At 41.9% G+C, this 27476-nt stretch overlaps 1 protein-coding gene and 1 long non-coding RNA gene across 3 annotated transcripts in view; both read right to left on the bottom strand.

Annotated features, from left to right (window-relative positions):
• Positions 1-397: 397 nt before the first annotated feature.
• Positions 398-27476, bottom strand: part of LOC120721842 — a 43421-nt gene continuing 16342 nt past the window's right edge. The window contains exon 2 of the long non-coding RNA XR_005693271.1: positions 398-4959. This is a non-coding gene — a long non-coding RNA (uncharacterized LOC120721842). The remainder of the gene's footprint in view (positions 4960-27476) is intronic.
• Positions 22503-25529, bottom strand: LOC120721831. Of its 2 annotated transcripts, XM_040012482.1 has the most exons (3): positions 23010-25529; positions 22844-22916; positions 22503-22693 (listed from the first exon to the last, which is right to left on the bottom strand). In XM_040012482.1, the coding sequence occupies exon 1, from the start codon at positions 25465-25467 to the stop codon at positions 23407-23409; it is 2061 nt and encodes a 686-aa protein (XP_039868416.1). In that variant the 5' UTR covers positions 25468-25529; the 3' UTR covers positions 22503-22693; positions 22844-22916; positions 23010-23406. The 2 variants fall into 2 exon arrangements, with proteins under 2 accessions (XP_039868416.1, XP_039868415.1); XM_040012481.1 differs by having other exon boundaries at positions 22844-25529.

The following is a 27476-nucleotide window of genomic DNA, read 5'->3' as shown; positions in this document are numbered from 1 at the left end:
AGAGCGAGCGAGAGCTCAAACGCACATCGGTGGTTAAAGACTAGTATTGACTGTGGTAAATTAAACACCCTCATTAAGATGGCCTCGTGACCCAGTAAACAAAGCTGTGGTGTGTGTGTGTGTGTCCGCACACAACACGTTTAAGTGATCGTGCTGCATGACTCAGTGAATCACAGGGTGGGGTGGCCTAAGTATCTACAGTATAGCAGTCTGGTATGCAGAGCCCAGATATTTCACACTTTACTCCCACTCTGAGCTGAAAGATTTTATTGTAACAAAGTCGGATGATTAAAGCTCTATTATGTGATATTTTGGATTCTTGAGATTAATAAAATGCCTCAGTTTAATGTGAAAGGGGCTGCTTGTGCCAGCCCTCCTAAGAATTAACCTTTTACTCAACTGGAGCTCTGAGCAGCTTTTAACCACATGAAGCACCATTGTCTGGCTGCTGCACAGACCACACTGTGGAGCCCTTAATAACACTCTGCAGCCGTTTCCAGCACGCACAAATCACACGATTGATGATGTTGTCCCGTCGCTCTCTTCTCTCACCACTCACCCCCAACCAATCACAGCACACGGCTGCCCCTCAATCAGCCCGCTTCTGCTTCTGCCTTTTCTCTAAAAATAGGTGTTTTCCTTCCCACTGTCGCCAAGTGCTTGCTCATAGGATTGTTTGGGTTTCTTTCTTATTTCTTATCTTATTGCAGGGTCTTTGCTTTACAGTATAAAAAGCCTTGACGTGACTGTTGCTGGGAATTGGCACAACATCAATCATACTGAACTGAATTAAAAATATCAATAAATAATACACTACACGATGACGCAGTGAACAAAACGAGCACACATACCCGTCTTTCTATTGAAAGCCTGGTGAGCAGCGTCTATGCCCTTCAGTTGAGTTTGCTGACACTTGGTTTGATGTAGACAGTCCTCGTTCACAGGAAGAGTCAAGCAAGGCCAAGATATTTACTATAGCTTAAAAAATCTACTTAAATATTCCAGGTTCGGACTGGAGTTAACCTTCAAAGCGCCGACATCTCTGCAGCTAAATGTGAAGACTAACCCCCAGTTTAAAAGATGTCAGTTACATAAACAATGGACTGCTGATGGATTCAACACCAAGCGTGCACATGTCCCACAATTTAGCTGCTCACTTGAACGCCTCCCGCATCTCAACACATACAAAATGATAGGCTTTTACACAATCTGCCCATTTTACATCACTCTTTTCAGCCATACAATTCATGAGACATGAATTCAATGCAGCATACAAAGCATGAAAGCACCTCTTTCGCTGTGTAACCTCCACCCGTGGGAGGAGTGACAGGTATTGTTTATCAGACCATCGATGGGCCAATCAAAGCATATATTCAGCGTGCCTCTCCCGGTTCACGGACGACTCCTGACCCAAAGACTCGTCTCGATAACTCGTCAGATTGTGAACTGGAGGATCCGTTTGGTGAATGCACCTGCTGTCAGAACAGCTGCAGGGCAAGAGGCCACAAACCTCACGGCACCGACACGTCTGCAAAAGTGTGGATGAATTCAGAAGCATTTTACACAGCAGCACATGTTTAAGTTGCTGCAGTTTAAGACTTTAGGGGAAAATAAACACTCAACTACAACAACAACAGCCTGAGACAATAAAGATGGCATTTCAGGGGGTCCGAGCATTTCAGGCTTTCACTGAGAAGACGTCTATTGTCCTTTAAAATCTGCACCCAATTTGCCGAACCATCTCAATTTTCCTCAGCATTTACAAACCTTTTACATTTAGAGGATTACATTTGAATTCAGTGTTAAATCCATTAGAAAGATGCTGATGAATCAAGGTCTGTAACAAACAGCATCAATATTGAAGCAGCCTTGTGTCGCCGTGTTCATATTTGATTGCAAGCGTACCTCAGGGAGTCTGGCGCTTACCCAAAACAAAACATGTCACGCTAATGTCTAACGAATTATTGAAGTGGTTTTTCAGTCTCATAAGCGCCAGCGTTTCCTCTTTTTCTCAAGGACCGACTTAAAGTAGTCATCAACGATGCAAATACTTCTCATATCTGCAGGTCTAAAAATGGCTTTTGTGACGTTCTGTACATGTGACATACAACAAATAAATTGTGTTTGAAAAGAAGCGGTCCTTTAGCCATCTTTCTTATCGCAATATTCCCAATTTACTTATCCGAAACAAAGCACAGAGAGACAAAAGCTTCTTTATGTTGGAACACACCACAGCGCGAGGAACTGAACCCATGTTGTGTGCACACGTGTGCAGAGAGACATGAGGTGCTAACTCGGTGATGCTGCTTTATTTTAAACTCGCTCCTCCTTATTAAAAATTACACCCGCGTGCATCAGTTTCATAATGCACAGCTCACCGTACATACAAAAATACATGCATGCACACACACGTAGATATTTTAAATATTTTCTCTTTTCCAGCTGTTCCTTGGTAATTAAACAGTTAAAAAAGTAAAGTCTCTTACTCACTGCTCTCAGTCCTCCACCTACACACACACACACACACACACACACACACACACACACACACACTCCACAGTGGTAGAAGCACCTTCCTATAGCCAGATGTCTACTGTCAAATCGCTGCTTTGCTGCTACAGAAAATTACGCAATGTTCCTGAATACCATACGGCAGGTAGCTCTGTCCTTTGTGTCAGTGCCAAAAGCTGCAGTTTTATGAAGAGCCACTTGAGGCTGCCTCTAAAAGCTACTCAATATTCTCGGCTCTCCAATCCCTCGTGTGAAAATTTATAACCACACAATGGAATTAAATGTGTTTGCAGCACCATTTACATCTTTGTTTCCCAATTTTATGACAAATGAGCAACTTACAGTTATACATTGCCAGGGGCTGTTTTCTGTCCAGCATTGTGTTATATTAAAAGCCTCTGAAAAAACAAAGGTTTAGTTTACTTAGAAGCCAAGCATTAGCATTATGATCATGTTTGAGAGGGTGTCCACTATTTGTAATCAATTTTTTATTGACTTTGTCGAACCTGGCTTATAGTAATATTAGGCTTAAACTGGTGCAGCTGTAAATCTCATCTTTTCTGCAGAAAACTTTAATTTGACTGCAACAATAAATACAAATACAGAGAACTGTGGAATTTGCTGTTTTCTCTCATCCCTTTGTGGCCCAGCAAACGTAATCTGACAGGTATTTTAAACTTATCTAACAGAACTCCAGTCTTTTGAGCCCACTAATGCACTCAGCCTTTTTGTTGCATTGCATTGGGAATACTTAAACAGCACAAAACACAACTAAAAACATTTCTTTCTGTGCAGATTTACTGAGGAACAGCGACTCCTTCCCTGCCTCACTCACTTACTTTTTTTGGTTTGTATCTACAAATTTGAACACGACTTCGTGAGACCGCCTGCCAGAAGTTGCCACATGAGAGGCGTTATCCCATTGGTTTCCCGATGCCAGGGAAGATCAGTGGAGCACAGATAAGTGCTATCGATGTTGAATTACACCCAGCTGGAAAACAAACGTAGCACGAGTCTCTTGTCAACCACGGAGCGAGGAAGAGAATAGCACGGAGGATGCGAGTTAAACCTCCTCTGAAATCCGGGCTGAAACCCTGCAACAGCCATATTAGATGAATCTCAATGAAGCCAATCCGCTGATGCAGAATACATCCAGTTAGAATGAAAGCAGGCATGAAGGCCCAGTCAGCCACTGGGGTATAAGTGATACTAAAGCCATTATTAAATTCTCACTCTGCAAATTTTCTTGACATGGATACTTAGATGTTTTAAGCCCGCGGCCCAGATTTTGGCGACCTGGAACGTCTCCCGGCTTAACGTGTCTCTCAGATCTTGGAGCTTCCAAATGGTCAGTCACATTTATTTATTTATTTTTTAAATCTATCGCTGAAACGTAAGAGTCAGGGGTAAATGGATCAATTTTTCAGCAGACAGCTCCCATCAGTCTGTGCCATCATTGATTACAATTTATTTCAGGAAGGATAATGTCTTACCTTGACAGTCTCAAATGCCCTGCTTTGGCATAACGTTGCTCTATGGAGCGAGTAACTGATTACAGCATAGAAACATTTATTTCCGCCTGTCGCTTTTTGAAAAGAAAGGGACATGCTGCTATCCTTTGTATCGGGGCCTGTTTGAACAGCTTGTACCTGATGCACCGGTCTACCGGCGGGCACATTCACCAAAAGGAGGGAACACATAAAACAAAACAGAATAACAACAAGGGGATGTAACAACACGCACTTCTGCTCTGCATGAGGACAGCAACAGAGTCCATTCTTAGGTGGGAAAGCAGAGGAGAGCCATTTGTTTTCAGACGGGGTTTTTAAAATGTCTTAAATCTGAATCTGTTTCAAATGTGTTCAAATCTATTTAGAGCAGCTGTTAAGTGACTGAAGGTAAAAATGGTAAAAACTCAGATTATTGTGAAACTGATATAACCTGATCAGCTATGTTATCTTTTTTTAAACTTAAAAGAAAAAGGCAAAAAGTAATGTCTGGCTGTTCTAACAAGATAGATTTGATTTGATGGCTTTTTCATTTGTACCAGAAGGAAATCTGATCTCAAATGGAACCAAGAAGCTCCAGTATAAAATAGCTGTGTTAAATATCCTATATCTGCAACTCAGTCTGAAGGTTGGATCTTCACTCTGAACTCAGTGGCAGCTGGGAGTGCTGCTGTCAAAGATCCTCCTCGCTTCCTTGTTAAAAATTTATTAACAGACAGCAAGGGACACTGAAAGAATCATGAAGCTTATAAACAGTGTTTACACAGGCCTAGTTTTGTTCTAAAGTGAACAAAACTTTAACTTACAAAAACCCACAACTGAATGTGGCAGCAGCGCGACTCCTCGTGATGCTCGCTCTGTCTGAACCATCCATCCAGGAGCTGGACCTTATCCCGGCTGCAAAAGGTGGGCAGGGGTACGCCCAGGACAGGTCGCCAGTCTATCGAGGGGCCAAAACAGAAAGACAAACAGCTACGTGGTCTCACATCTGCAGAATATTTAGAATCACAAATTAACATAACAAGCCTTTTTCTTCCTTTGTTTTTTTTTTTGACTCGTCTTGAAGTGCGTTTAAAAATTTGTTATGATCTTTGTGTTTATTCACTTCTGTAGAAAAGAGCCTTAGACAAAGGCTTATGGTGCTGGACCAATATGTGCACGTGAAACAGGAAGTTGCATTTCTACCCGGGTCAGGTGTGGCTCAGGAGACAGAGCGGGTTATTTCCCACTCAGAAGTTTGGTGGATCGATTCGCCAGCTGATCCGGTCTGCATGTCAAAGTATCTTTGGGCACGACACGCTGCTGGATGAATGCGATTGGTCAGATTAGTAGCAAAGAGCAAAGAGTACCAGTCCAGTCTCCCTCTTCTAATGTGTCTGGTTACTCAAAAAGTGGGGCACACACCATCCTACAGAAAGATGTTCCTTTATTTGTTGATACTGGCGGTGAACAGCACCAATCCGTCACTCTAAAATCTGTTCATCCAGGTTGGGATCTGGAAACAGCAAATGCCACAGATATGACTCACGTCACACTGCCTTGTGCAGACGGATTTGCATTTGTCAAGTCTCCATTCATTTCCTCGGGATTTCACTTTAAATCGTCCAGGCTGCACTTGTGTTTGTCTTTCTGTTCGACCTACTGAGCCTCGAGGTGCTTCATTGTAACCTTTCGTAAATGAGATGCAGGGGGGGCGCTTTAAGGGAGGCTTAGCTCTGCTGACAGCCTGCTTGTTACAGTTGTCAGCCAGCTGAGGTAGTTTGACACCTGTAATCTCGGTTGCTACGGTTCTGGGCCAGTTTCTGTCGGCAAGGCTCATACTGCCCAGCCAAGCAAAAAAGGGAAAAAGTGACAACTGACTTGACCGCTGAATTGTGTAAAAGTGGTATCATCAACTTAATACACACCTTGAAGGAGTTTCGCCTCCTCGAGAAAAAGCTCATCTGTCTGTCAGCGCACGACAATCACTCGCACTCGCACGAGTTATTAGCCGTTCTGTTTTACTTTGCAAGTTTTGCGTTTGCGCACTCATCTGCAGACATCCAATTTAAAAAAAACCCACACATCTACTTTTAATATATTTCATGCAAAGCACAGGAAGTAACACAAAAGAAATTGACAGGCCCAAATTTCAGCAAACTAAAGTGATTTTTCTTCGGGCGTCCTTTTGACAAATAATGTTATTGCATTTAAAACGTCTCATTGCCAAACCCAGAGTTTCATATTTGGAAACAGACATCTCTATCTTTGTGCCGAGCACAGAAACAAGTCTCTGAGCCCTCTCGTGTGTTTTGGCTGGTGCGTGGGTGCTGTTGCGGCGTGTTGTTTAGCAGCAGATTGTGCCTTTAGTTTAGAATCAACAGTGCATGCAGTGGGTATTATTTGTTAAGGCCTTAGCCAAGCACTGAAGTGCACTTAATGCTATTAAGTTGAACCCAGCAGTGCGTGTCCTGCAGTATGTTGTGTGTCTAACATACTGGAGGAGGAGATGAGCATTTGATGTGGTCAGGCAATTAAACAGCAAGTTAATATTTATGCTCCTCCTCTGAGCGCACAACATCATCTTTTCTCCTCAGCTGTGAGAACGTGTCCTTGACTGCAAGCCTAAACATACATATTATTCCCATTATATTAGCACTGCGTGTGTGTGCATGCATGCTGCATTAATAAGCACGGTAATGAAAGGGGACAGTTTTCAGTTGCCGTGGTAATGAAGCAGTGGACCGTTGCCAGGCACGACGACAAAGAGGGGACGTAACTGTATTACTGCAAACACAAACAGCGGACAATGATTGGATTAAGGCAGAAGGGAGATGGATGGACAGATAGATGCAAAAAAACAACAAAATAAGTGGACAGCTGCAGCATGGGACAACTTTGCATGTCAAAATAGAGGTCTGTGTTTATGAGAGAGAGACTAATGGATGGTCTTGTCTCTACATCCAGAGGTGTACAAGGAGGAGTGAAGAGAGAGATGTGTATGTCGCTAGGGGACACGGACGGGATGATGTGATCGATATGACTGGGCCCGTGTCCCCCGAAGAGAGACAGGCAGAGATTCAGATGGATGGACAGAAACAGAGATGCAGCAGAGGAGGGGTTGGCTTGACAGACAGATAGATCAAATGAAAGGGATGCAGGGAGGCGACAAACAGACAGAGTGAGACGATAAGCAGCGTTACGAAAGACAGCAAGATTAATATAGAGGTAGATGGTGAAATTATGTGAGAGAGGAGAGGTCGGGCCGGGTCGATGGCGAGACATACCCTCTGGAATCTTTGGTGAAGAAAAGAGGCAGAGTGCACAGATGATTTTCTTATGACCTTGAAGCGGTGTGGTTTAAATGAAGTTAAGAGTAAGTACCTTCCAAGGCCAGAAACAATTTCGAGAGTCTCTTCTCCACCATGTGACGCTGTATAGAGCTGTCAGTTCGCTGACAGTCAAAGACACGGGGTCACATTTCACGGTTCAGATGCTTTTGCATTGCAGAGTAGAGACACTCAAAAGAAAAGGACAGAGGTGAATGGTTTCAGTAATGTGTTTCTTTCTTTCAGATCTCTCCTTCAGACATGCACAATAACAGGGTTTTATTGAGTGTAAGTCTTTAAACCCCGTTATAGGCTCAGCCTTCGGTGTATTTTTTGTATTCTGTCTTCTGAAGCTGCGTATTCAATAAAGTGCTACATCACCATTTCTAGGGCAACATTCATCCTTTGATTGTTAAATCTCAACAACTGTTTGACTGATTCTCATAAACTTTGCATCTTAGCTTGCTTAAGATGAGTTCAGATTCATCTAATGATCCACTGAGTTTTCATCCTTTTCTTTTGGCTCTCGGAGGAGACGGACACACTTTTTCTCCTCTCCCCTCCTCTATCTTCCCTGCTTAGTTCTTATGTCCTTGTCTAGTCTTGTGTTTTTTGTATTACTTTCCCTGGAACACTCTCTCACAGTCTGTTTCAAAAACCTAAAAGAGGATTATGGATTTGATCAACTGGTCTCTGAATGCTATTGACACCCTTTTCTCAACGAGAAGTCTGGGGGGACTTTCCCTGCCGCATACACGATGGACGGGTGGCAGACATGGAGGGTCGTGGGACTGTCGATCGAGGACGCTGAAGATATCTACCTATTCAGAACCATGACAACAGGGTTCTTGCTGATCGGAGCTGGCTTGGCCTTGGCTTATCGGAGAATTAAGAAAGCAGAACCGGCTGTTCAAACCCCCCCAAGGCTGCCCGCTGGGATTGAAACGATGGGACGAGGCGCGACTTCTCAGGAAGGGCTCACTGAGTGCAGCATGGTTAAGAGCTTGGAGGAGCTTACGGCTGCAGTGAATGCTCAGAATAACACCTCTGAGCGTACATTGGGTTACATCAAGGAAAAGTCCACTCAGAACAACACCTCTGAGCGGAAGTTGGATTACATCTTGGAACAGCTGACTGCAGTCGTGAGTTCTCAGAATCGGCTCTCTGAGCAAAAGAATGACAAGACCACAGAACTGAAGGTTGATAACATCATGGAGAAGCTCGCGGTTCTCCAACGGGAGATTGAGAGACCAGTGTCAGAGTGTTAAAGAACAGCTTGAAATTCTCATGAGTTGTTGCAAAAGAAAAATCACCAACATAATCCGGCTACCCCTTCGGCGCCAGCTGTGGGCTCAAGGCTGGAGCCGAACAAAAACTCCCTGATAACGACTGTGTTGAGTCTGTTCCTTCCCATTCCCTACAAGGCCACCTGGGTTGGCTGGAAGACTGTTTAATTAGCCTGGCAGAGCGAAGGACACTGTCTCAGCTGAACTATGGACACGCACACACATACATATACTGATACTGATAAGCACTCACTGACGCATCACCCTCCCTACCCCAGATCCAACGCCACCTCCAACGCTTACCTCCCCTCTGATGTGGACATCGGGTCAGCTGGAGGCGCAGTTGAAGATTGCAGCGGTCCCAGATCAGATGTACACACTGGAACTCTTTCCCATGTTGCTTGTCTGTGTTTATTGTGCTATGGTGTGCTGATATTCAATTCAATTCAATTTTATTTATATAGCGCCAAATCACAACAAAAGTCGCCTCAAGGCGCTTCATAGATACAGAGAAAAACCCAACAATCATATGACCCCCTATGAGCAAGCACTTTGGCGACAGTGGGAAGGAAAAACTCCCTTTTAACAGGAAGAAACCTCTGGCAGAACCAGGCTCAGGGAGGGGCGGGGCCATCTGCTGCGACCAGTTGGGGGATATCTGTGCATTCCTGTATTATCCTTCGGTGTTACACATTTCAATGTTTTTTTCCCTCGCTACCTAGCCTGACCTGTCTCCCCAATGTGATGTTTGTGTATTGTATGTACGGTCGGCAAGGTCTGTCATCTCGGTTGTGGGCAAAAGACCTGCAACTGACAAATAAAGGCTATCTCATCTCATCTCGTCTCTCTCTCATTTAGTCTCTTTAAGTCTGTTTTTTTGAGTATTTATTATACCTGCTCTTTAGACAGGAGCAGCTAACCCCCTCCTGGCTGTTATGCTACAAAAATCTTTACATGCAGGTATTCATTCATTCATTACATGCATTCATTAGTGTTACAAATTGCCCACGTTTCATAAATTGTTGTGTGTAACTATGTTTGTCCTGTTACACCACATGAGTGGGAATCAGTCAGCACAGATCCCCATTATCATGCTCCACAGCACTTCTGGCAGCAAATAATATGTTACGCAGTACCAGTCAATGAGTGAGTGCCCAGACTCTTGACTGGTGTATTTTGGACCTTTGACACACATACACAGGGGGCCATCTCAGCCAAAGCGGTGACATTTGAAAATTCATTTCATTAATGGAATCCTGACCAGCGTACTGCATGATACTGATGCAGTATTATGCCCTGTAGCTCAGATTAAATTAACAAAATGAGTCATTAATGCAACCTGTCGCGAAAAGTCCAGAAATCATGCCCACATGACTGGAAACTCTGCTGGGCCACCGAACTGATGACTGAAGTCGTCGTTGTGCTGCGTTGTCGGTTTTGTAAATATATGCTGTGGTTTGTGCTTCTTTTGCTACATGATGTCTCTCAGAGATGCAAAAAGAAGTTGTTGTTTGTGTTCTCTGTTTATATGCGTCTTCTTATGAGTATGCATGCGTGGATCAGTAACTGCTGCGCGCTGACATTACACGATTTATGTGTAGGTATGTTGTTCAGGTTTTCTGCGTAGTCTCGTCTGAAGTCGTCGTGCACAGTGAGCATTCCTGAACAGTTTGAAGTGACTAGTGTTAGGATAGCTGGCATGTTTCCAGGCACACATGCGTGCAATATACAAAGTAAGACTGCTGAAATCTTAAACTGGCGCACACCTTGTGTGCTTTTCAAAATGTCCTCCTACACCTTAACTCCCACACTTTAAAACACAGAGATTATTTCTACACAGACTTATCAGCCACCAGACTGCTCCCACTCCACTCTCACCTACATCTCTTCAGTCTGTTCACTTTTTGTGGCGTGACACTAAAAGAGTCAACAGAAAAATCCAGTCCAGTTCACACTTTGCTTTTCATTGCTGGATGCCTGGATAAAGCAGTCGGCAAGCTAAACGAATCAAGGGTTTAAGCGGTAAAGACATCATAAAGATAAACGCTACACGATCGTGTGTAGCATGTTCTTACTCCACATGTTCCCATTAAATTGCAGTCATTGGTTTGGTGTGTTTGCATTTCCCTACTCCCTGTAACACTCATATAAGCTGCTCATTAATTGGAAATCGGGGGAAAAGCCAAACATTATGAATAAGGTCACACATCTACCACCAGCTTGGTCACAGACTGAAATTAAGCTTGGGCTGCTGAGCACGACTCGAAAGCTGTGACAGCAAAATCAAGTTAGCTGTCAGACTGACCAAAGCCACCTTCCTAAATCTTACCAGTGGCATGATCACAACATAACCCTTTAACTTATAGTCTAAGATAATTCAGAGGGAAGTCTGTTGAGGTAAAAATGTAGTCACGATTTCTCTTCATAACTTTAAAACCATGTAACTATTTTAATTGTTTTCCTCTTCATAATAAAATAAAAAGGGCAATGAATAATGTAAGGCGTCTATCTTTGAAGTTATGCTAATGTGATTAGACCTAATTTCCTGTGATTGAAAGTGCTCCTAAGGTCTAAAATCACATGACTAAACTATGATTAATTACATAATCGGGTAAATAAATGCATAAAATGAATAATATATATAAACAACCAATGACTGACTCGCTTCCACCAAGAAAAGGAGGAAGAAGCTTTTTCCACTTCCAATATCAGCACTACTTTGGCGTAGTGTCAGCTGAGGTATGCTATGTTAAATTAATAAGTTGTATTCCTTACTGTGGAAAAACATACTGGGAATTGTTCCTTTGCATGTGACACGAGGACACACTTAAACTATCCAAACCAAATATGCAGCAAAAAAATAAAAATAAAAAAATAACCCAGCTCTGGTAACATTTGCAGTCTCCTCCAAATGGCCCTGTTAAATCACACAACAGGTTGCTCCATTATACCTGGTAGCAGACCCCACTGCGGATGCAACTTTACACACAAAACAGACACATGGGAGAGCTGTATATCGTCACAGGAGAGAACAGGTGGAAATAATCGCCTGACTCATTAACCCATATCCTACGCTATCTTGGCAAACATTATATAAGCATCTGCAAACTCTGCTTCTGTCACTGGCAATAATTGCAAGAATTTCCAATAAATTCAGAAGATACCATCTCCACCCATGGAAGCACAGATACAATATTCATAGTTCTGACAAACACAAATACACGCCGCCGCAGCAGCTGACAAGCCATTATATTACCATCTGGCGATACTTCGCTTATTTCATACCATTTCAACAAATTAGGAGGTCCATGTTGAAAGGCTAGTATAAAAACAAGTAAGACGGTGTGAGTGGGAGCTTGTTTTTTCAGAATAATGGGCTCAATTATCGCTTCTGCCGCCTCTTTACTTCTGCTCAGCACGGACAGCAACTTTCCTGAAATGTGCAATCTACAGTACTTCATTGCCTCTATAAAAGGTTAAACTTACGAGATTTAAGAGCAAGCAAAGCTATAATGATTTGTGCCAATATCCATGTTTAATTTAGTCCAAATCAATGCTGAAAATCCCAAATGATCAGACGGGCTCAACGTTTCCTCCAGCAGTCTGTTCTTATCAGGATGGACTGGAACACAATTTGTGAGTTTACCTAAACCTCCTTTTTAATTACTCGACTTCCGTACTGTAGCGTCGCGGTCTATTAAATCTATACTGTATCTATTGAATGGGCCAAAGTAATCATGGCTGCAGCAGTGGTCATGCAAGCTCGCCTTCCCTCCTCTTAATTGTTACACTATGCTGCAATAGGATTATTAAACTTTGCAAAAAGGTCAGTAATACATCATTTTCCTGTTTTGTTTCACCAGTTCGGGTCAGTGTCACATGTATGATTCAAGGGCGTAGATTTGGCATGGACGGAATAATAATCAAACAATAATTTGATCTCTTCGAGTAAAGAAAAACAAACCCGATAGAAAGAAGAAAAAAAACAACGATCTGTTAACGTCTCATTCACCCAGCGGTGCAGAAAGAGTTAAATTAGGTCCTCTGCTGGAGTCCTACGTCATGTGACAAATATGGCCAATGTGATTGGCTGTGCCTTTCAGGGAGCTCTGTTTAGTTTCAGCAGCAGCAAAACTGCGCTGCGAGGAGGAGGATGGCAGCAAAAAGGAAGAACCTGGATATAAGAAAGTATTTTTCAAAGAAACCTGTCAGTCACTTAAAGTCAAGTTCACTCATATATTGTGTCCGTCACAATAATGTTACAGACTATGCTAGGCTTTGGCCCACATCAGTCTAAAACTGTATGTAACCACGAATAACGTGTTTTGTAAACTAACTGCACAACAGGCAGCACTATTAGTTATCTCAGTCTCAGAGTAGCATTTTTAATTTTGATTGAAACTGTCAGAGAAAACGGCAGCTTTGAGCAGGCCAGGATATTAGTTTACAGAGGCTGTTAAAATTATGTCTAACGTTAAATGTTGGTGACACAATAATTTCATCCTAGTGGTACTGACATATTTATAGGGTTACTTTTTGAGACAAAATATCATGAGGTAGTCATGATTTTGCAAATATTCCAACCAACACAAAGTTCAGAGAGTAATGGTGATGCAAGATCACAGGTGAAATTGGATGATGACTTGATGGTTCATTACTGTATTTGAAGCACATGTCTGACTGCATGTATTGGATTGTCTCATTGTTATTTATCAGGTGACAGAGGCAGCTCTGCCATGTTGTAGCTCAGAGGTGAAGAGGCGAGGTCACAGGTGACTGACTGATGTTTTGGTGCTGTAGATTAACTAGTATTTATTATCATGACAATTGTTAGGCTGCTGATGTAAATTGTTTCATTAGTGTATATTTGACAAAGAATCGGAATTGACACATCTCACTTTTTATATGGCACGAATCAATGTGTTATTTTATCAGGTGGCAATATGTCCCAGTGCAGTCAGAGGGGAAGAGCCAGGGCCAAAGGTGAGGCACATCAAGCACAGAATAATAATAATTGTAATCTGAGGATAAAACGCATGTACTGAGGCTGAAAGAAGCTTCAGTGCTCTCAGAAGACTAAAAAGATGGCTAAGGTTAACAATGACTCAAATGAGATTAAACAATGCTGCTGTATGTCCACCAGGAGAGACTGGACAGCATGGATGTAAAACCAATATGCCAGCAGTTTATCTCAGTTAACGAGAGGAGCAGGCATGTGTTTGGCTCCTTCACATAGTGGACAATGAGTTGTTGTGTGGGACACCAGTAGTCCACGTCTGTTGCTGTAACAGTAGATCATGTTTAGAATAAAAAAAAAAATCCCAGCTCACTGATCTGATCGGGGCAATAGTGCCTAAAATGTTGCATCATTTTGCTGAGAGATCTTTTACTTTGTGGTAATCTTAGATGAGTAGTTTTATGGACAAAACCCACCAGGTCATTCAGTGTTCCCTTAGTGCTAATGTATAAGAGATGTTGGTGTACTATAAGTGAAGTAATGTTGTTAAGTCCTTAAAGTAATATTCTTTTATTGTCATGACTGTATTTGAAGCTATTTTTATTTTTGTATGATACCTGATTTATATGAAATATGGCTGAAGTAAACTAAAGCCTAAAATACTTAGTCATTTGTTTAATAGTAATTTAACATTATATAATTCACATGTAAAACTATGAATTGTAATTTTAAATGGTTTAAAAGCATGTAGAATAGCATATGTAGGTAAGTATATTTCTCCTTTTTTATCAAGAAGCAAAAATAAGAAACAGGGCAGGGTTCGGTGGTTGAATCATCCGTCCCCACCAATGCCAAAACCAAATCTACGCCCTTGGTATGATTAGATAAAAGACAGATTGCTAGAATTAATGGTGCAACCTGAGGCATTCTGTGCATTTTATTATCTTATTAAAAAATAAATTGTGGATGTATCACAAAGAACTTAATGAGAACTAGATCAGCAGTATAGCTCATGAAAGGTAAAGAAGCAGCTGAACTATATCAGTGTAGTGTAATCTGAAGCATTTAGAGAGGTGTCTGGTTGATTTAACACTAAAAAGAAATGCATATTGCATTCCCCCCACTGATATCTCCACTTGTCGACTGTAGTGTCAGGAAATGGAAAAATTTCGGCAATATTAGTGTGCATAAGTGTGTATTTATCTGCACATGTATATTCTGCTTTTAAGTTGTTCCTATCATCCAGCCCTCTAAGTTTTAAAAAATTAAGCCTGTCTTATTTTTATTTTATTTTTTAATTCCAATCAACCATCAGCATCTTTGCAACAACTTAGAAATATGCCAAACTCAGCCTGATGCCCATCATCATGTTACATTAGCGTAGGAGTTATGTTTGCAGCACCTTGTACAAACACAGCATCAAGCTAACAACTAAAGCTGGAAGTCTGAGTCCTATTAGAGATATGTATCCTTGTCCTCTGAATTCTTCAGTGCTGCTGTAAGAGGCTGATACCTCCCCTCAGACAGTGACTGAACAGCTAACTCATTCTCTGTCTGCATAGATACCAGACAAAGAATCTCCTCATCAGAGAAACTCTGCAGAGAGCGAAGCTTGAGAAACTCAGACAAGCCAATTAGAGTTCTGGAAGCCGAAAGAAAAAGAGGTTTGGAGTCCTTTAAGTGGTCAATAAAAGTTTCTGGAAAAAAAAAAGAAAAAAAAAAAAAAAAGAAAAGCACCAGGAAGTCAACTAAGAAATAAATAAATTGATGTTGTAACACAGACATCCTTTTGCTCAGAAAATGATGTAAGGGAACACTGGAATGACAAAGAGAGGCGTTTCGCTGAAAGATAAAAATCCATCAAACCACCCGGGGTGGTGGATTGATAGAATTGTTCGAGGATACACCTGCATTCAGGACCAAAATCTCATATCCCGATATAAGAATTCTATCGTCCCGATAACGATATAAATCACAAAAATGTAACATCTTCTGTAAATTCTGTGAATCTCGGGCAGCTCGACCTGCGTGAAGTGTTTCCAGCTGCGCGTCATGTAGCTGGAGTCGAGTGTTTTAACCGATGCATGAAACGATACATTTTTAGACATAAGTTGTAACGGCGGCCGTTTTCTTTGTGAGTATTTATTACACGGCGTGCTGCGGGGAAAAGCCTGTTCTAACGTTTGAGTCTAAGGTCTATTTTTTAGCACCTGGCGGCTCTTTTTTTTACTTCTCATCCGTAAATAATCTGCTCTTTCACGTGATTCAGTTTATTTTGAAAAGTCTCAACAGGAGCTTGAGCTTTATTGTGAAAGGTTTATGTGGAACATAAACAAGCGGACACGCGATGGGGTTACCGTCGTTGTTGCTAACCACAGCACATAAAAACAGGCCCTTGTCTGTCTGTAGTGTGGTTATATAAAATATAAGAGAAAGAGAGAACTTTAAGAATTTAAAATATAGCCACTACAGTGACCATCAAAACGATAAAAAATATTGCCATAAACATTTTATTTTGCAACACCACGAAACAAACGATAGCGCAAAATGAAACGATAGACGTTTTTATATCGTCATCCGATATATATCGTTATATCGAACAGCGCTACCTGCATTGGTGTTATTGGACAATATAAAAAAAACAAAAAAAAAAACAACCTGCTGCTGGGTTGTTGTGCAACACCAACTCCAAGTCCAGTGAAAGCTTTTTGGTGACTCACAATCAGAGATGGGCAGTAACGCGTTACTGTAATCTGATTACTTTTTTCAAGTAACGAGTAAAGTAAAGGATTACTATTGCAAAAACGGTAATTAGATTACCGTTACTTTCCCGTAGTAACGCTGCGTTACTGCGTTACTAAAACCGTGATTTTTTTTGCGAGAATGTCTCACGACAGTGACATAAGCGAGTGCGCCGTTATTGACAACAGCTGTGTGCAGATCAACAGTGGATCACATATCGAGTGTGGGAGAGAGTATGAGCGTGCAGCGTTTAAAGCGTGGAAGTACTGACCTTACTTTGAGTTTGATTCCATAAAAAGTGACAAAAACCTTAGTGTCCGTTGTGCGTGGGAAGAAAACTTCTTTTTACAGCGAAAAAACCCCCTAAACTTCCAAGCAAGCACCGAGTGCGCAACGACGTAATGGGAAACTCACAGAGAAACTCGCGGATTCTTCAACTGACCGCGGCACACCTGCACCAGGGTAAACCTCTGCCTACTGCAGTCCTGCTTTACAGGTGAAAATAGAGCAACAGGACCGCTGAGTCTTTGACTTTAATTATTTTCTGCTGTGTTTTACTTGCATCTATTTGAAAGAGTGAGTGTAAACACAAAAAATATTTTATGTGCTGGAATATGTAGAAAATAGGTTTAAATGTTAAACTAATTTATTCAAGTCAGAATGTTGCATATAATTAAATTTTTGCTTGATGCATAAAGTTAAAAGATTAAAACTGATAAAACAAGTTAAAAAAAGAGACTTTTCCATTTGATTACATTTTGCATGATGGATTATGCAGAAAAAGTAGAATTGGGCTGAAAGATCTATCGCTTTATCACCTACTCAGGTTGTAAATCGTGTTTTTAAAAAGTAACTAAGTAATTAATTACTTTTGAAAATAAGTAATCAGTAAAGTAACGGGATTACTTTTTTGGGGAAGTAATCAGTAATTAGTTACTGATTACTTTTTTCAAGTAACTTGACCAACACTGCTCACAATCAGCTCCACTCTTCTCACTTTTCTTTTTTTGTCTCTGCCAACAGTCTGCTTGTTATAACTCATTATATACTAAGACAAGCACTACAGAAGCTCAAGATTTTGATTTTATACCTAGTCATGGCTAAGCATAAGTTTTATGTCCAGCAGTAACAAGAAGACCGTCACATAGCTTCATTCACATTCACAAAAGACAGCTTCATACCTCTGAATATCAGCCACATCTTAATAGAACTGCTGACCTCTTGAGCCATTTCAGCAATAATTCATTAGGCTGCATGAAGATATTAAAGGAATCAATATGTCAGGGATTAATAGCCATTTCTTTAATGCACTCAGGCAAATACCTCGCCCCCTTTGGTTTTATGGTTATTTCCTCACAGCCATTTTCATTCATTTCTACATGCCTCCCTCAATCATGTCCAGATGCTTCACTCACGCTTATTCTCATAAAAGCAAAACATTTTTAAAAAGCAGACTCAGCGCTCATCTACCAATCAGAAGGTTTGTAGTTAGGTCCCCAACTTCTCCAGTCTGCATCCTGGAGTATCCTTGGACATGATACTGAACCCTGAGGATCCATTGGACTGCGCGCGCGTGTGTGTGTGTGTGTGTATGCATGCTAGGCAAGGCACTTAGGTTTACATGAAGAAGAAAAGTTCTTGTTTGAATGTGAGTGACTGGGTGAATGAGGCTCTGAGTAATCAGTTAACATAGAAAACCGCTTATAGAAGCCGTCATTGGGTGACACAAATCGCTGGATGGTGCGTGTCAAGAAGGACATTTGATGTCAATTTTGTGTCAAATGAAACATGTGGATCCATCAACTGTAGTGCTGTGACCCCTTGTGAACAAGAGAGCAGTTGAAAGTAGCTTTCTAAGTAGTTTCTGATAAAGTGTGTTGATGCATGCTCAATCATCCAGGTAAGGAAATCTCAAAAAGTTGATTCTGGTTATCTGGACATAACTTTTTCCATGGGAGATAACGTGTTTCCTCACAGTCTGGATAAAATGTGATTTTACGGATTTTTGCAGATTTCGGTCATCAAACCAGCCACTACAGCATGTCGTCTCAGTTTATGCTGATGATCTGTTGCTCTTGTCTCAAAAACAGGGACCTCAGTGCCTTCTTCTTTACTGCTGCTCTATTTGTTCAATTTTCCAGATGCAAAGAAATCCTTTTCATGAAGATGAATGCAGGAAAACGTGCAGTTTTTCCACTGACTACATCAAACCATCTGTTCAGGATTTTCTTTCAGTGATGGCACAGGAGACGTATGCATCAACGATCTATATATAGTCAACACTCTGGCATCATTTGAGTAGTAAAGAAAAAAAAAATCAGTTATCCTAAATCATTTTTCCCGAGGTGCACTGCTATCTACATGCTAGTCATCATTTTCTTAATTGTCCACCGACAGATGTTGATACAGTCTGTGCAGCTCGTTGGAAACGAGGCTGCACATCACACATCCCAGCTCTGAAATCTCAAACAGAATATAAGGAGCCATGACACTCACACGATCTCGAACACTGATCTGAAAAGATAAAGAAAGTTAAAAATGAACTCCCTGCCGTCTTTCTGTAGCTTGACTGGACAATCTGGGACAAGTTCTCAACTGGAACCAGATGAATACACAAGTGAAGATGCTCAGAGCACTACACTTAATGCTGATGATTCTGTTCATCTGGATGTGGCGTTTTCAGTGGGAGAAGTGACTGCTTCAGTCTCCATAGTTAAGCTCATTCTTGTCATTACCCCAGTCAGTTTAAAGCAGCACACATGGCTCATATTTCAAAAGAAAAATGTTTTATTCATTTTGAGTTCCTCATTGTGACAAATACAAATGTATCACAGCCCATCCTCTCTCTATATTCCAGCCCTGTCAGGACCAAGTAATAGACGGAGAGCTTTTACACCCTCTCTCAGACACTAAATATCAAATTGAAACCAGATACTCCAGCTGCTTTGTTTGCGGTCATTTGAAAGGAGGCCCAATTAACTGTGAAAAAATACATGGGTTATCTGTTGTCTCCCTTCTGCTTCAGCTAACCACACTGTGGGAGCACAGCAGGCCTCAGACACACACAAAGGTTACTGAACATCACATCTCTTTAAACCTGTGGAAGGGTGGCCAATGCAAACTTAAACCTCAAGAAAGTGAGACAGTCACTTCCTTTATAATACGTCGGGCGCCTGGCTACAAAGTGCAGCTTGACTATGTTACACATCATTTACTCGTACAGTGCAAGTATTTGCTGTGACAGACAGATATTAGTATGCATAACTCGCTCTCGGTGACTGAGTCTGTTTTTGTTTTATACACAGGGTATCTTCAGTGCTGTTTGGTGTTTGTGTGTGTGCGCGCGTTTCTGTTGTTTTATGACACACTTGCATTAGTGTCAGATACTATTGTGATACATTCATTTGTCTCTCACTTAAAAAGCTAAATGGTGCATTTCTGTTATGCCTTAGATTTTCTTTTTCTCTTGTTTTTAATGTTTGCACATTATGTGTGTGGGGGAAATATCTTATTATTTAATCAAAATTCCTATATACACCACATATCACATATCGTACTTAAAATCCAAAATACGAGTAGCTATTCTGATACAGCTACCACTGAAATAAATTGATTACACAGCGGTCTTTTCCTGTTTCATGTGTTAGGCTATCTCCTCTCTATCCCCTCTCTAAATTTTGGTAATACCGCGCATTGCTGGAAACCCAAACAAAACACGCAATAAGAGGCTCTAATGTAAGCGTCCTGTTAATGTTGGTAGTGTCAGTTACACAATGGACCCAGAGCCAGCACAACAGAGCCAGCAGTGCATGGGCGGGAATGCATTTCTTAATTGGAAAATTCTGACAGCACTTCATATTAAACCTCCTAAGACCCGAACTCTTTCATGGCAAGAATTTTTAATTTCTCTTTGCCATTTGAGCTGATTGGGACCTGATGAATGTAAAAGCAAAGACTTACGTGATTTTTTTTTTTTTTTTTTTTTTTTTTTTAACCTGATTTTGGTTTCTGAGAACAATGAGATCCACATATGAGGACATTCACTTTATATTTCAATAGGACAGCGGCAGCTCCCTGCTTGGCTGCTCCAGTTTTCTCCTCACTCATGTTGCCCACCAGTGATTTCTAGCTGCCCACCCAGGCAGCAGGCTAGAATATGCGCTGAGCCTCAGCACCCAGTACTTGGACATGTTTTCTTTATTAAACAATGAACCAGACCCCAAAACGTAAACAGCTGTTATTGCTAGGCAATGGAGCAGCATTTGGCGATGCAGCACCTGACATTCCTGACCATCTGGGCGGAGCATGCATGGAATGGAATGTTTAGTAGAACTGTGCAAAACAAGCACTTAGTTACAGCATGTTTCATTGTATCCAGACACAGCTAGAGACGCATCTACAGCAGCATCTCTGTGCAGGACAAATGACAGCTGACGAAGAAAACATTGAAAACTTCACTTCACTCCTCTATCTTCCTTTGTTTAAAAGGCCAAAATGAATCGAGGGAGAACGAGAAGAGGATCGGCGAGTGCTTCACCATACATTACAGTACAGCTGATTAACCTGCAAGAAGAATTTCAAATGATACAGGCTGAAAATGTCAAATTAAAAGAAGAGGCAGAAAAATCAAGACAAGAAGCTAAAAATTCAAAGTTTGAAACTGAAGTAGTATTGCAGGAATTACTGCATGTGGGTCTCAAACTTAAAGGAGAGAAAATGGGAAAACAACAGGCAGAAAACGAGAATGAAAACATGAAGAAAGAACTGTTGGAAGCTCAAAAAGCATTGGAGGAAGAGAAAACCACAGCACAAGAAGCCAAAAATAAATATCAAACTGCAAAGAAGGAGGCAGGAAATGTGATACAGGAATTACAGGAGGTGCAGGAAGCTTTTGAAGAGGGAAAAAGGAAAATGCAGTTGGCAACATAAGAAGCTGCAAATGTAATGGCTGAAGCTGAAACACTAAGGAAGGAATTACTGCATGTGAAACAACAACTTCAAGAGGAGAAAAAACGTAAACACGAGGCAGAAAATGAGATTGAAAATATGAAGAAAGAATTGTTGGAAGCTCAAAAAGTGTTGGAGGAAGAGAAAATTAAAATACAGGAAGCAAAGAAAGAAATGGAAGATACAAAGAGTTACACTCAAAACATGAAGAAGGAACTGATGAAAGTGCAAGAGGAACTTGCAGAAGAGAAAATTGAGGTGAAGGCATTCAAGAAAGAAATGACGGTGACCAAGAAAGACTGCAAAGACGCACTTAAAGAAATACGAAAGCACAAAAAGGAAGCTAAAGAGCTCCTCAAACAGAAAGTGAAACTGGCCAAACAGCAGCTGAAAGAAAAATTTAAAGATGCCGAGGAGCAGCTCAACAAAACCTTAAAAGAACTGAAGGCAAAAGAAAAGCAAGCCGAGGACAGGAGGGGATTCTGGAGCAGACTGCTGAGAAAGAACTGACCCAGCAGCATCGAGTTTGAGGAGATCAATAGTTTCTTCCTCCTCTCTCCACCTTTCTTTCACCCCATCCTTCTTCTTGGGACGTTTGTTTGTTTTTTTAAAAACTCTAATCTAAATACATGTACTGAAATACACAAATAAAATTGCCATAACTTGACCTAATGTTGCCTGATTCTTTTCTTGTGTGTCTGTGGATGTAAAACAGTAACACACTTTCTGCTCTGTGTGTCTTTAATTGTAAATAAATGCCATATGTTTTCATTTTAAAATGCAGTGCAAAAAACTTCTGCTCTAAATCTTCTTTTTTTTTTTAGCAAAAAGCTTTTTTTTGCCTGTTGTGGAAGTTTTCCATTTAAATAAAGCCTGCAGACGAGCGGTGAGCAGTAGCTAACATTCTTTAATCCAAACACACAAAGAACAGACAAGCAAGCTTGATGAAGTCCCTGCATGACCGCGGGACAGACGGTCAGCAGAGTCTCCCTGAGCCTAGCATGGCTCTCAGTTAAATACCTTCTCCAGGAACAAAAGGCAGTACACAGCTGTTTCACACCTCAAGGTTCACACTCCCTTGCTACCTTCCAGAGTCCTCGAAGAGACAAAAGACTCTTCCTGTGGAGTTGTCTGCTTCCCCCAACTTCCTTACTAGACCCCCACCATTTGTCTTACTGTATGAGTGTGAGACATGTTAAGTATATGTGGCCCGGTCATGGGGAATGAGACAGGACACAGGAAATACTCTTTTGTGGGCTTTTTTATTCTCCGACTGTACTCGGAGGAGCACAGTTTTAATTCTGTAGTTTTGAGTGAAACGGCAAAATTTAACTATTTCACTGGCTCAGCCTAAAACTGGCTTTCAGGGTCTGAGACAACAGTAACTATCATATGTACATGTTAAATTCAAACAGTATAGACAACAGTAGTGACCTGTCAAGAAACAAATACAACAAAAAAGAGAAAATAAAACAAATAAACACATTGTTTACATCCCACAACTTCGCAGGTCAACTGGCAATAAAGTGCACTGTAAACTCTCTTTTAAACATACATTTCTATGGGAGAACATCATGAACTCACTTCGGTTTCTCCACACAGCTACTGTGCTAGGACAAGTACACACGCAGGAATCACACAGCAAGTGATCTCCCCTCTGAATCAAACAGAAACATACAGAGTTATGCAAAGTGAATAACAGTATAAACTTAACAACTTTGAAATCTGTTAGGACACTGTCACTACTCACGCCAACCCGCTCTTCAGTCCCTTTCACAGCACGTGACCATTAAACATGCACCCGTCGCGCGTTAAGAGCTCTACAGAAATGGTCACAAACATGGAGTCATTGCTAAAGAAACTTAGCTAATTACAGTCTACTACAACACTGGTGACAATATTTTGCAGTATGCTACACTTTTTAGCACATTTACCTCTTGTGTAGCTAGCCACAGAATCTTTTGCAGTGCTCTGGCTCACGGCGTCTCTTAAAGGGACAGTATACCCCTAAAATGCGAGGTCTAGTCATCACCATGACAACTCTACAACAGACCTCTGGTAGACAGGCAATCAGTCAAAAACACAATCCCCTCTTTTTAAACCCTTTCCATGCGTAGTATTAGTTCACTTGGCTACATTCTCCCCTGCTATGAGTCAATGTCCTCGGTGACCCCCTGCTCATTCACCATTCCCCTGAGTTTGGTGGTGTAGAGAACCATACCGGCTAACACCTGGGAGAGTACATCTGGACTGAAGGATACTGCATTGCATGCTGACCTAGGTAGATTAAATGGGTTTGTGTGGACCCCTGCAGTTTCTCTCCTACTCCTGCGTGTAGCAGGTGTGGGTGGACCTGCCTCCGCTTTCTCTCTTTTTCCTTTCCTAGGAGCTGGAACAGGTTTCGCCACCGGTTCTTCGCTGGAGAATCCAATGCTTCCTGGTCCAGGTGGAAGGTAAGCTGCTGGCTCCACCTCGAGGTCATCAGGGTTGTTACTGCTCTCCTGCCCTAGTAGATCCTCACCCACATTTTCAGTTCCATTCTCCAATTGGTCTCCAGGCTCGTCGACCGTCGGAACCAAGTTCCCAGGTCCCTGAGGCACTGGCAGCTCCATGGGGTACTGGACCTCCTCCATCAAGGCAAACTCTGGATGCTCAACCTCCGTATCAGACACTTGGTGCTCATCTGCAGAACTGACTTCCTGGTCACGTAGCCTTGGCTTGGGTGCAGGTATAGACCCCACGCATGGCCTCAAGTTAGATCTGTGGACTCTTTTCACCGGCCCTCCTTCTAGTGGCACTACTGTGTATGTTGTCCCTTGGATATCAACCACTTTATACACAGGGGCTGCCCAGGCATCTTGAATTTTATTCCTTCCTGGTGGTCGGTAACGGAGATACACAAACTGTCCGATGTCAACAGGTGGACAGAACACCTTTCCTTGTTGCTGAACCACTCTCTCTGCAGCCTTCCGTTCGGCAAATTCTCTGGCTCTGGCATGTGCATCCTGGAGACGCTCCTGATGCACTAATAACCAGTCTAGTTTGTCATCCTTTACTTCCTCCCGGCCCAACAATGCATCAATGGGTAGATGTGGGTGGACCCCAAACAGCAGGTAATGGGGAGAATACCCTGTGGTCGAGTGCGGCGTGACATTGTAAGCATACACCAGCTCTGACAGATGCTCGGGCCAGCGCTGCTTCTTCTCAGGGGGAAGCGTACGCAAGAGGTTGTGCAAAGTCCTGTTGAACCTCTCACAATGTGGGTTACCCTGAGGGTGGTGGGGTGTTGTACGAGTTTTCTTCACTCCATACAGTTTGCATAGCTCAGCAATCACTGCGCTTTCAAAATTCCTGCCCTGGTTTGAGTGCAGGCGCTCTGGTACCCCATATTTCATGAACCACTCTTTCAGGATAATCTTAGCTGTGGTAGCTGCTTTTTGATCTCGTGTGGCAAATGCCTGACTGAACTTGGTGAACACATCAGTCATTACAAGAATGTTTTCACAACCATCTGTAGCCTGCTCAAGGGTGGTATAATCAACAGCAACAACTTCAAGTGGGCGGGTAGCCAAAAATGGAGCGTGGGGTGCCTGAACTTTGGGTTGAGGCTTCTTTGTTAACACACACACACACCTCTGACATTTCTTCACCCAGTGCTCAACATCTTCAAACATGCCCCCCCAGAAACATCTTTGTTTCAACAATCCCAGTGTGCGTTCGATTCCCTGGTGTCCCATGTGATCATGCACACTCCTGAGAACTTTTTCTTTAAGGCAGGCAGGTAGTAGCAGCTGATGGCACTGTCCAAGGTGAGCATCCTCAATCACACGGTATAGCAGTCCATCCTTTTCTCTGATCCGAGGCCACTGCTTCAGTAGAGAACGTACCGGTTTAGACAGACCCCCTCTCTCTCTGTAGGTAGGTCTCTTCTGTCTGCTCCAAAACTCTCTCAAGACACCAATTGTTGGGTCTGACACTTGGAAGCGATAGAGTTCTGCATTGGAATAACCAGGCATCGTTGGGGTGTTGCCCAGCACAACCTCACTGACTGCTTCCTCATCTGGTTCGGAGGCCTGCAGCAGTCTGATCCTACAAGCCTCAACTCCAGCCATGACAAGATCTGAGCCTAGACTTGTACCTGCCCTTAGCACATTACATATGGCTATAGAGCCATCATATTCTGCATCCTCACTGTCAGGTTCTGCCATGTCAACTGTCTATATATTGTTTTTTGTTTTATATGTCTGAAACAAATAAAGATACAATACAATACAACTGTTGGTTGCCGAGAGAGGGCATCAGCGGTAGTGTTGCAGCGGCCAGGGCGATACTTAACATCGAAGTCAAACACAGACAGCTGAGCTACCCACCTCTATTGAATGGCTCCTAAATTAGCAGTGGGCAGGTGACACAGGGGATTGTTATCCGTTATGATTGTGAACTTGGACCCCAGCAGATAACTCCTAAATTTTTCTGTGACTGCCCACTTTAACGCTAGGAGTTCGAGCTTCATGCTGCTAAAGTTTTGATCATTCTTCTCAGCCCCTCTGAGCCTCCTACTAGCATAAGCTATGACTTTATTCCTTACCCCCTGCTTCTGGGACAGAACAGCGCCTAATCCAAGACTGCTAGCATCCGTTTCCAGCGTGAAAGGGAGACTGAAGTCAGCATAGCCTAGAACAGGGGCACTAGTCAACTTTTCCTTAAGCAACTCAAAAGCTTGTAATGTCCTCGTACGTAGTATTTTGGTCTAGACAACCCAAAATGTGATGTCCATATATGTGGACACCAGGTCCTAGGAGGATATAGAAGAAAGGGATGGGTGAAATCTGACCATGCAATGCAAACTGTTTGCCAGCAACCAAACTGCTCTCCGTGTCAAAAGACTCCACCTCCGACCTAAACAAACATCTCGAAATAAGTTCTTTTTAAAACTAAAGCTAGGCATACACTGCGATTTTTGGTCCATTGTGAGACGATTTTTCACTTGTGCGACCATTTTGGGGATCGGCCTGAGTTTTGCCTTAATCGTGTGTTGTGCATCGTGTAGTTTTACATGGGGTAATGAGAAGCGATTAACATCTCACGACCAGCTCCCGATCAGCAATCGTATGGTCACAAGAAAATCAAACCCGTTTTGAAATCCGAACTTCTAACCCCTGCGATTCAGTCTTACAGTTTGAGCAGGAGTTGAATAACGCAACTGAAAAAAAATCATGCATAAAGTGCATGCCCAGCATGCAACTACCTTGTTTTAGTTGTGGTAACTACCTGGGTTATGTGCCACTTCAGTATCTTCGATGTACTATTGCTGTGTGATTTATTACTATTACTGAAGGCTGCATTACAACTTGCTAGCTGCAAATAATCATGTGAAAGAAAACATATTACTGATACAGACATAGTTTTCTATACGAGATCACTGTAAAAAGTGCAGCCTTACCTAATGTCCACCATACTGTTACCAAATCTTGTTGGTATTGCTTTCAGAACTGCACATCATTATTTGCAGCTAGCAGGTTGTTAATACTATCCATCAAGTCTAACAGTCTGCAATCTATGAACTAACCTCAGCTAACAATGTTAGCTCGGTGATGAGTAGCCTTCAGTAATAGTAATAAATCACGCAGCAATAGTACATTCATGTAGTTGTAAAAAGCATGATGATATATCAAGTAATCCAGAGTATTCAGAGTACGTTACTCACATTGAGTAACTTAACCGAATACATTACAAAATACATGTTGGGCCATGTATTCTGTAATCTAAAGTAACCTTCCCAACACTGTACATGGTTATGAACAAGGAATGCTACAAGAGACTCGCTCTTACTGCACTGTAGCTAAACCTTAACCTTATTTCTGGCCACATAAACATTGAATATCACATCACACAACAAGTCTAAACAGCCTAATAGAAATTACATGATGACAACATTATCAAACAAATTATTTTAACTAAAACATAATCCAATGAGTCTCTATGCTCCACATAAAACCAGTATAAAAGGCGAATAGTGCAGGAAAATTCAAATGAAAAGACTAGTATAAATAAGTTAAATGCACCATTTACTCTAAGTAAGAGCACTGCTTACATTTACAGTGCAGATCAGCTTCATATTTAGTTTGTATTTCCCTTTATCTCACTAAGCCCCAGGTGCAGATGTAGCTCATTTAGTTAATTACTGTCATTTCCGCTTGGTTAGTGCTCACAAAAA

This window comes from Simochromis diagramma, unplaced genomic scaffold (assembly GCF_900408965.1).
Source record: "Simochromis diagramma unplaced genomic scaffold, fSimDia1.1 OVJJ01000604.1, whole genome shotgun sequence".
NCBI classification, from domain to species: Eukaryota; Metazoa; Chordata; class Actinopteri; order Cichliformes; family Cichlidae; genus Simochromis; species Simochromis diagramma.
Note: the sequence above shows the minus strand (reverse complement) of the source record. Positions and strands in the feature narration are given on the sequence as shown.